We start from the raw sequence: 10,000 nt of genomic DNA, 5'->3' as shown, positions 1-10,000 counted from the left end.
TGCTGCTGCTGCTCTGCGTCTCTTTATCTCTTTTTGCTGCTGCTGCTCTTTTTGCTTCTTTTTTCTCCTTTTTGCCTCTTTATGCTTCCTCTAATCTCCTTTTATTTTCTTTTATCTTCTTTTAATTCATTTTAATTTCCTTTTTTCTCTTTTTATCTTTTTTTTTTATTTATTTTATTTATTTTATTTATTTTTATTTTTATTTTTATTTTTATTTTGCTGCAGATGGACTGATTGGCTCCAAAGCATAAACCGCCATCCTTTCTTCCTCGAGAACAAAATGCAGCCTTCGGACTCGGCATGAGCCAGTTTGCTGCAGCAGCAGCAGCAGCAGCAGCAGCAGCAGCAGTAGTGATAGCAGCAGCAGCAGCACCAATAGCAGTGCTTGCAGCAGCAGCAGCAGCAGCAGTGTTAGCAACAGCAGCAGCAGCACCAGTAGTGCTAGCAGCAGCTGCAGCGGCAGCAACAACAATAGCATGGCTAGCTGCAGCTGCAGCAGCAAAAGACGCAGCAGCAGCAGCAGCTGGTGCTGCCGCAGCAGCTGCAACAGCATTACCAGCTGCAGCAGCAGCTGCTGCAACAGCACTGCTCGCTGCAGCAGCAGCAACAGCAGCAGCAGCAGCTGCTGGTGGTGCTAGCACTGCTGCTGCTGCTGCTGTTGCTGCTGCTGCCTTTGAGCTTCTGGGGCGGCGGCTGACTCTCTAGTCGACGTAAACCCTAAACCCTAAGTTCTCCTAAACCCCAGAGGGCCCAAACCCTAAACCCTAAACCCTAAACCCTAAATCTTGCGTCTGTACACCGCTAAGGAAAAGTTCCTATTCAGCTACAAGGTGTCTATACACCCCAACGCACTGGGGTGTCTGTACACCCCAATTACTCGAAGGTGCCTATACACCGCAACGGAAGCTGCAGTGCTCGCGAGGGTTTAGGGTTTAGGGTTTAGGGTTTCTGCCCGCCTGAGATCTAGGATTTAGGGTTTAGGGTTTAGGGTTAAAGCAGCAGCTCGCGGCGGGCGCGGGAAGCAGCGCAGCCCAGCAGCGCAGACACCCCGCTGGAGCGTCGCTGAAGGTCCCCCAGCCACCACTCTTCCTGCTGCTGCTGCTGCTGCTGCTGCTGCTGCTGCTGCTGCTGCTGCTGCACCCAGTCCCCCGGGGTGACAACAACTGGCAGCTCCCAGACGAGGTTAACAACATCGGGGGGGCGCACTCGCCTCGGCAGCGGCTGCAGCTTCTGCTGCAGCCCCTGCTGCAGCAGCAGCAGCTGCTGCTGCTGCTGCTGCTGCTGCTGCTGCAGCGGGCAGGTAAACCTCACAACTAGCGAGTAAGACACCTGCAGCAAATCCGTCTTGAAGGAAGGAGGAACAGCAGCAGGCGCGAAGGCCACCAAGGAGACAGTCTCTCTGTGCAGCACGAACTCGCTCTGGCTCCACACAATGCGCGCCTGCTGCTGCTGCTGCTGCTGCTGCTGCTGCTGCTGCTGCTGCTGCTGCTGCAGGGGGTCCAGCTGCTGCTCCAGCGCCACCAAGGCCACAGTGACTTGGTAAGTGGGGCAAAGGGCTTTTGAAAAGTCGAAGCAAAGACGGAGACAGTCTCCTGCAGCAACAGTGGGGTGCTTGCTGCTGCTGCTGCTGCTGCTGCTGCTGCTGAGCAGCCACAAGTTGCACAGCAGCAGCCCTTCCAGGCTCACGCGGAAGCTGTCCGCCCTCCTGCTGCTGCTGCTGCTGCTGCTGCTGTCTTCCTGCTGCAGCTCGCCCTCCGCCATGCACCGCAGCACTTCCAGCTGCGCTGAAAACGAACCCGACTTGCTTCTGCTGCTGCTCCTGCTGCTGCTCCTGCTGCTGCTTCTGCTGCTGCTTCTGCTGCTTCTGCTGCTGCTTCTGCTGCTGCTTCTGCTGCTGCTTCTGCTGCTGCTCCTGCTTCTACTGCGGCCGGAACTGCTGTGGGGAGACTCGCTTGACGCTGCGGGCTCCCCTGCTGCTGCTGCTGTCGTGCTGCTGCTGCTGCTGCTGCTGCTGCTGCTGCTCCAGTTCTCGGTGTCTCCTCTTTTATATGACGGTGTCTCCGGGTTCTTTGTCCCTTCCTCTGTCGTCCTTTCTGCTGCTGCTGCTGCTGCTGCTGCTGCTGCTGGTGTTTCTGCTGCTGCTGCAGCTGCTTCTGGTGATCCTGCTGCCGCTGACTGTGGGCTTGCAGCTTGCTGCGGCGACAGGTGCTCCGCTGCTTCTGCTGCTGCTGCTGCTGCTCTTGCCGTCACCTCTGCTGCTGCTGCTGCTGCAGCTGCTGCTGCTGGCGCCCTTGTCTTTGCTGCTGCTGCTGCTGCTGGGGGTGCTGCAGCAGCAAGCAACGAAGACACAAGTGTCTCCCCGTATGTTTGAATGTAGCCCCCGAGTCTCCACAGCTCCAGTGCATCTTCTAGCGGCAAGGTCTGCTGCTGCTGCTGCTGCTGCTGCTGCTGCAGCTGCTGCTGCTGCTGCTGCTGCTGCAGAGGTCCACTGGTCAGCTGCGCGCCTTCTCCGGCCAGCGGCAGCCCCGGAGTCTCCGCCCAGGGGGTGAGGCGGCAGCAGCAGCAGCAGCAGCTGCCGCAGCCGCTGCTGCTGCTGCTTGGCAGCAGCAACTGTCTAGCTTTGCTTCTGAAGCAAAAGCGCAGGGGACTAAGGATGGGGTCTCCTCGTTTGCTGCCTGCCTCCGCTGCTGCTGCTGCTGCTGCTGCTTCCGGGGCTGCCGCAGGCGAGTCTCCTGCTGCTGCTGCTGCTGCTGCTGCTGCTGGCTCTGCTGCGCGCTGCCTGCTGCCAGCAAACGGCAGCAGCGCGGCCGGCAGCTGCAGCCAGCTGGATCGCTCGGAGCCGCCTGAGTCGCTGCCTTGCTGCTGCTGCTGCAGCAGCAGCTGCTGCTGCTGCTGCAGCTGCTGCTGCTGCTGCTGCTGCAGCTGCTGCTGCTGGGATGCACTGCTGCTGGTCCCCTTCGTTTGCGCGTCTGGCGGCTCTGCGCCGCTCGTTTGCTGCGGGTCTACTGCAGCAGCAGCTGCTGCTGCTGCAGCAGCAGCAGCAGCAGCAGCAGCAGCAGCAGGGACAATGGGGGGCCCCAGCGTGGGCAGCAGCGGGACCTCCGGGAGCGCGCAGCCGCCCAGCCAGACGGGGCAGCAGCCAACTGCATGCGCGGGGACAGCAGCAGCAGCAGCAGCAGCAGCAGACCGCAGCAAATGAACAGTTAAGAAATAAGCATAGACTCCAGAGCGGTGAGAGGGGGGCAAGAAGGGAGGCAGCAAACACTCGTAAACAAACGAGAGCCGGCCTTGCTGCTGCTGCTGCTGCTGCTGCTGCTGCTGCTGCTGCTGCTGCTGCTGCTGTGGCCTGGTCCCGCAGCAGCAGCTGTGGCTGCTGCTGCTGCTGCTGCTGCGGGGAGACAGCCGGATGTCTCTGGCAACGACGCAGGGCTCAGATATAAACAGCAACTTGCTGCCGTCTCCGTAAACCGCTGCTGCTGCAGGGTCCTGCTGCTGCTGCTGCTGCTGCTGCTGCTGCTGCTGCTCTTCGGGGGGGCGAACAGGGGGCCTGTCGGGCAGGGTCCCCCTTTCCGTTGCTGCCGCGGCAGCAGCAGCAGCAGCAGCTGCTGCTGCTGCTGCACTGGAGCTGCTGCTGCTGACCAGCCAAGCAGCAGCCAGGTGCCTATATAGCTGCTGCTGCGGCTGCTGCAGCGCAGCAAGGAGACAGTCCCTTCCTGCTGCTGCTTTCCGCGCGCATGTCAGCACCCCACAAAGCTGCACAATCACAGCAGCAATCTCGCAGCCAGCCTCACAATCTGCTGCTGCTGCTGCTGCTGCTGCTGCTGGGGGCCCTGCTGCTGCTGCTGCTGCTGCTGCTGCATTCTCTAGAGTCAAGAGACAACGCAGAGTGTCTCCTGAAAAGTAAAGGGCCTGCGACAAGTACACTCCGACTCGAACAGCCCCAGTGCGCTGCTGCGGCAGCATGGCAGCAGCAGCAGCAGCTGCTGCTGCAGCAGCAGCAGCAGCAGCAGCTGCGCCGGCTGCTGCTGCAGTCAGTCGTGCCTCCGCGGCCGCTGCTGCCAGCCCTGAGCTGCTGCTGCGGGGTTTCTGTGAGCACAAAACAGCAAAACTGAGGCAAGGCTGCAGCTGCTGCTGCTTTTGTTGCGCTGCTGCTGCTGCTGCTGCTGCTGCTGCTGCGAGATAGCCGCCGCATGCATGCGGCCTTGGGGCTTTGGGGCTTCCGCAATGGGGCTTTGGGCTCTTGCTGCTGTCTTTAATTAGTTTGCTGCCTTTCACTAATTGTGGGGAGGCGCAGCAGCAGCTGCTGCAGCATTTGCTGCTGCTAGCTAGCTAGCAGCAGCAGCAGCGTCTGCTGCTAGCCAGCTGGCAGCTCCCCGCCAGCTAGCCACACAGCAGCGCGTCTGGGCAGCTAGCTAGCTAGGCAACCCGCTTCATAGGCCAGGCTAGCTAGCGAGTTAGCTAGCTCGCTAGCTAGCTAGCCAGCTAGCTAGCTAGCCAGCTAGCTAGCTAGCCAGCTAGCTCGCTAGCTAGCTAGCCAGCTAGCTTGTTGTCTAGACCTGGCAGAATAGCTAGCTAGCTGGCTAACCAACAAAGCAGCTAGCTAGCCAGCTAGCTAGGCCTGGCTAGCTAGCTAGCCAGCTAACTAGGCCTGGCTAGCTAGCTGCTGCCCATGTCTGCACCTCCTGGCTAGCCGCCCCAATGCGTCTCAGGCTAAAGAGCCCACTGCCCCTACAAGGCTTTGGCCCAGCTAGCTGCAGCTAGCTGCCAGCTAGCTGCTTACTAGCTAGCTGCGAGCTAGCTAGCTGCGAGCTAGCTGCTAGCTAGCTAGCTAGCCCGCGAGTTAGCTGCAGCTAGCTAGCTCTTTATCTTTAAAACTGCCTAGCTAGCTAGGTAGCAGCAGGCTGCAGCAGCTAGCTGCTGCAAGATCCGGATTTGCGCAGCCACTCAGGCGCAGCTTGGCAACTGTGGGGCTCTGAAGGCGCTGCTGCTGCTGCTGCTGCTGCTGCTGCTGCAGCTGCTGCTGCTGCAGCAGCAGCAGCTGCTGCTGCTGCAGCAGCAGCAGCTGCTGCTGCTGCTTTTCTCCGTTTCGCACTGCTATCTGCCTGTCTACATTTGTCTCTAAGCCGTTCTCTAGTGTCTTTTTTCATTGTCTCTTTTTGCTGCTTCTGTGGCTCTTTTTGCTGCTGCTCTGTCTGTCCTTGTTGCTGCTGTGTCTCGTGCTGCTGCTGCTGTGTCTCCATTTGCTGCTGCTGTGTCTCCTGCTGCTGCTGCTGTGTCTCCTTTTTCTTATTGAGGCTGCTGGAGCCAGAGTTGCTAAGCCAAGTCTGAGGTGTGCATCCACTTCCCTCTGCAGCAACAACTTCTGTTGCTGCTGCTGCTGCTGCAGCTGCTGCTGCTGCAGCTGCTGCTGCTGCAGCTGCTGCTGCTGCAGCTGCTGCTGCTGCAGCAGCTGCTGCTGCTGCAGCGCCTGCTGCTGCTGCTCGAGATGGTCGTGCTACGGCGCACTTGCTCTAGCTGCTTCTGTTACTCTTGCCGCTGCAGCAGCAGCAGCAGCAAAGTGAAGCAGCAGCCACTGCATGCGCAGCCACTGCTGCTGCTGCAGCAGCAGCAGCAAGTGCAGCAGCAGCAAGTGCAGCAGCAGCAGCTACTCATTGAGCCACGGATTCTGCTTCAGGGCCTCTGGGTCTCTTTCGCCGTAGTCCACCAGCAGCTCCTCCCCCCTACAAAGACAGCCCACCTAAACCCTAAACCCTAAACCCTAAACCCTAAACCCTAAACCCTAGACTGCCCCTGGAGGCCGACCAAAGCTTGAGGCTCTCGTCTAGCCCCCGAGATCGGAAGCACGAGGGTTTAGGGTTTCCGCAAAAGCTGCGCCTGCGGCAAGAGAAAGGGTTTAGGGTTTAGGGTTTAGGGTTTAGGGTTTAGGGTTTGCAACGCACTCGTGGATGTCTCTGAGAGCCACGAAGAAAAGCCGCAAGTCGTTGGCGTCTCCGTCGAGAGCCTCCGCCTGCAAATAAATTAATTTAATTAATTTAATTTAATTAATTTAATTTAATTAATTTAATTTAATTAATTTAATTTAATTAATTTAATTTAATTAATTAAATTAATTAATTAAAATAATAAATAATAAATTAAAAATAAATAAAGAGATTAAAAAGCAGTTGTATCTTTGCTTCTGTCCTGCATGCGTTTCTGTGTGCCTTCGCTTTGGCTTTGCCGCTCGTCCCCAAACCCTAAACCCTAAACCCTAAACCCTAAACCCTAAACCCTAAACCCTCACCTTGGGCTTGAGATTAGGGTTTTTCCTGGAGTGGTTGATGAGGCGAGCGGGGCCAAACTCCAGTCTCTCATCTGTGGCGTCGATGCTCATTTGTCTATCTTTATATTTAAAATAAAACATAAAGCTCCTGCAAACAAAACCCTAAACCCTAAACCCTAAACCCTAAACCCTAAACCCTAAACCCTGGGCCCGCAAGCGTCGCACCTCGCCGCAAACCCTCAACCTCTGGCGGCCCCACCCTCGCAGCGCAGCCCAACCCGTAAACCCTAAACCCTAAACATCCCTCACCCCCCAAACACCAAACCCTAAACCCTAAACCCTAAACCCTAAACCCTAAACCCTCGTGCGCCCACCCCTTGGAACAGCGAGACCTGTCGTAGCGAATGTCTCTTTCTCTTGCTTCTCTCTCAGAACAAAGTTCTCCTTTGTATTCTAAAAACAAAATAAAAAAGAAATTAAAAATATATTCCAATTTAAACTTGAAAACTAAAAAATTAAATATCAAAAAGAATAGAAAATAATATAAATATATAAATAATAATAATAATAAACATACAAATATACTAATATATATACAATTAAAAGAAAACAATTCTAGAAAATAATTACAAGAATAAAATAATTAAAAGAAGATAAAAGAAGATAATTAAATCAAAAAATAAATTTGCAAACAATAAACTTTCAAATGATGAACTTCGAAAACAATAAACATTAAAAAGTATAAATGGAAAAAGTGTTTTTGATTTAAAACTTTAAAACGAAAAAACTTTTATTCAAAGAAAAGTATTAAAAAGGAGAAAATAAAAAACTAAAAAACAAAAAAAAGATTAAAAATGTTTTGGTTTTAAATCACTTTAAAGAGTAAAACATGATCTAAAAGCCTCAAAAAGAGTGAAATTTGAATTTAATAATCACAAGAAGAAATAAAAAGAATTAAAAGGAATTAAAAAGAAATATAATGAATTAAAAAGCAACAAAACGAATTAAAAAGAAGTAAAAAGAAGTAAAAATAAAAAGAAATCAAAAAAATAAAAAACTAATTTTGCAAAAATAAAATCACATTCTAATTCACCGCTGCAGCAAAACGCCGCGGGCCTCTTTAAGACACAAACAAAAAATAAAAACTTTTTCTGAAGACCATTTAGACGAAAAAACAAAAAATAAAAAGCTTTTTCGATAAGCAATTAAATGGGAAAACTTTCTGAATCAAAAACCACCAAAAAGGGTTTCATTTCCTCCAAATATTCATCCAAAAAAAAGCAAAAGAGAACCAAAAAAGAATCAGTTTTACTCAAAATAAAGTCATCTTTGCAGATTAAAACCGCGCGGATTTTTCGAGGGAAATAACACAAAAAGGAGTTTCTGGTGTCCAATTAAATGAAATAAAAAGCCAAAACAGACACCACTAAATAGAGAATAACTTGGACTTCACAATAATCCAAAAAAGAAGAAAAAAGAGTAGAAAAAGAATTACTTTCACCCAAAGCAAACTCATCTTTGGATATGAGATCCGCAGCAAACACTGCGCGCACCATGCCACGGACATGAGACAAAAAGGCGATTTTTAGGTCAAAATACGGCGAATAAAAGCTTGAAACGAACACCATTAAATGGAGAATAAGTTGGACTTCATAATAGTGCAAAAAGGAAGAAAAAAGAAGCAAAATGAAGAGAGTTTCACCCAAAACGAAGTCGTCTTTGGAGATGAGATCCGCAGCAAACACTGCGCGCCCCTTGCCCGGGACCTTCGCCAGCTTGACGTTCGCGTGGTGGTTTTGGCGAAGACAATAAATGTACAGCAAACGCCGCTGGGGGCCCGAGACCAGCGAGAAGGCCCGCCTGCAAACCCTAAACCCTAAACCCTAAACCCTAAACCCTCGCAAACCCTAAACCCTAGCCTAGCTGCCGCCTCCCCTCGCCCACAACAACGCGCTCCGCCCCAGCCACTAAATGTACAGCAAACGCCGCTGGGGGCCCGAGACCAGCGAGAAGGCCCGCCTGCAAACCCTAAACCCTAAACCCTAAACCCTCGCAAACCCTAAACCCTAATCAGCCCTCCCGGAGCATTCCCGCGCTGCACTACTACTGCTACAAACCCTCGCTAAACCCTAAGTAAACCCGAAATAGGAACACGCTGGCGCTCAGAGACATGAAAGAAGACGCCCGGCTGCAAACCCTAAACCCTAAACCCTAAACCCTAAAAGTCAAGGACAGAGAGCAGCAATTGTGTAAACCCTTTAAATAAATATCTCAGACCCTCGCAAATGCTGGCGAAGTGCAAAGCTATAAAAGCAAAACCCCAGGCCCCCTCTGTAAACCCTAGAACCTCTAAACCCTCGAAACCCTCAGAAACACCCGACGCAGTGAATAGCCCGTGTGCGACCTAGGGTTTAGTGTTTAGTGTTTAGGGTTTAGTGTTTAGGGTTTAGGGTTTGGTGCTTAGGGTTTAGTGTGGAGCGTTCAGGGTTTAGAACCCGCGACTTCCCGGCGCAGAGCCCGCGGCGAACCCCCTCGAGTTTGTTGCTAGGGTTTAGGGTTTAGGGTTTAGGGTTTAGGGTTTGCGGACTTGAAGAGTCCGGTTTGTCGGTCGATGAAGGCGTCGACGAGTGCGTCTCCGTCGCCGTCGGGCACTCCTTGCATGCGGGTTTTTTTGTTTTGTTTCAAAACTTCTTTTAATTGTTCTTTTCTTTTTTTCAAGTTTTCACTTCTTCTCGAAAACTCGGCCTGCATGAATTCGAAGAAGCGGTTGGCTTCGTGCTGCCTGCGCAGCTGCAGCTGCTGCGCGGCGCGCGGCCGCTTCCCCGCGCGCTCGCCGCTGCTGCTGCTGCTGCTGCTGCTGCTGCTGCTGCTGCTGCTGCTGCTGCACTGCCGCCGCCGCTTCAACGCAGAAACGCAAGAAGGACACAAAGCTTGAAGTGCTGCTTCCACGCAACCCCCCTTGTCAAACCGACTTAAGTTCCAGTACAAGTTCGTCGCGTTCTGCGCCAAGTTTATCGCCGAGAAGTCCAGCGGCCTGCAGCGCCCACACAAACTCCTGCTGCTGCTGCTGCTGCTGCTGCTGCTGCTGCTGGAAGGAAGGCGAAGTTCGCTGCAGCTAGCTAGTTGGCTAGCTAGCTAGCTGGCTGGGGATTCATCGAGCTAGCTAAAGGCTGCTGCAGCTAGCTAGCTGTGCAACGACTCATATCTCCGTTCGTCCCGCTAGCTAGCCAGCTAGCTACCCAGCTAGCTAGCTAGCTAGCTAGCTGCTCTCCAGCCCTACACGGCTCTCGCCAACTAGCTAGCTAGCGACAGCTCCCCACCCCCCCGTATAACCCCTCTACAGCTAGCTGTGCCCCTCCCCCCGCTCGCTGCAGCTCCCCGCAGCCCCCCCGCAGCCCCCCCGCAGCAGCAGCAGCAGCAGCAGCAGCAGCAGCGGACTTGTTGAGCTGCTGCGCGAAAGCAGCTAGCTTGAGCAGCGCGCGCTGCAGCTCCGGCTTGCTAGCCACGCGCACGCGGTCCACTTCCATGAAGGAATGAAACTCCGTCGGAAACTCCACTTCGAGCCGCACGCCCGGCGGCAGCAGCAGCGAAGACACGAGGGCCTCGGAGTCGAGGGTCCACAGCGAATCTGGGCTAAGTTCGCCCACGCACACGTAGCTGCTGCTGTCTTCTGCTGCTGCTGCTGCTGCTGCTGCTGCGGAGTTGCTGCTGCTGCTGCTGCTGCTGGGAGGGGGGGGG

The 10,000-nt window shown here is 53.6% G+C and overlaps 2 protein-coding genes across 2 annotated transcripts; one reads left to right on the top strand and one right to left on the bottom strand.

Moving 5' to 3' along the window:
• Positions 1-300: 300 nt before the first annotated feature.
• ENH_00068160 (hypothetical protein) lies at positions 301-705 on the top strand (the record flags this gene model as incomplete). The annotated part of the gene is made up of 1 exon (XM_013582418.1): positions 301-705. The coding sequence occupies one exon, from the start codon at positions 301-303 to the stop codon at positions 703-705; it is 405 nt and encodes a 134-aa protein (XP_013437872.1).
• A 285-nt stretch (positions 706-990) lies between these two features.
• Positions 991-10,000, bottom strand: ENH_00068150 (SET domain-containing protein, putative; the record flags this gene model as incomplete). The annotated part of the gene is made up of 6 exons (XM_013582417.1): positions 991-4,086; positions 6,284-6,410; positions 6,637-6,715; positions 7,758-8,122; positions 8,850-9,296; positions 9,701-10,000. Coding segments are annotated over 6 exons (4,414 nt in total), but the record flags the coding sequence as incomplete, so codon positions are not given.

This window comes from Eimeria necatrix, genomic scaffold (genome assembly GCF_000499385.1).
Source record: "Eimeria necatrix Houghton genomic scaffold, Enh_scaff640, whole genome shotgun sequence".
In the NCBI taxonomy this organism is placed as follows: Eukaryota; Apicomplexa; class Conoidasida; order Eucoccidiorida; family Eimeriidae; genus Eimeria; species Eimeria necatrix.
This window is presented reverse-complemented; position numbering and strand designations above follow the sequence as displayed.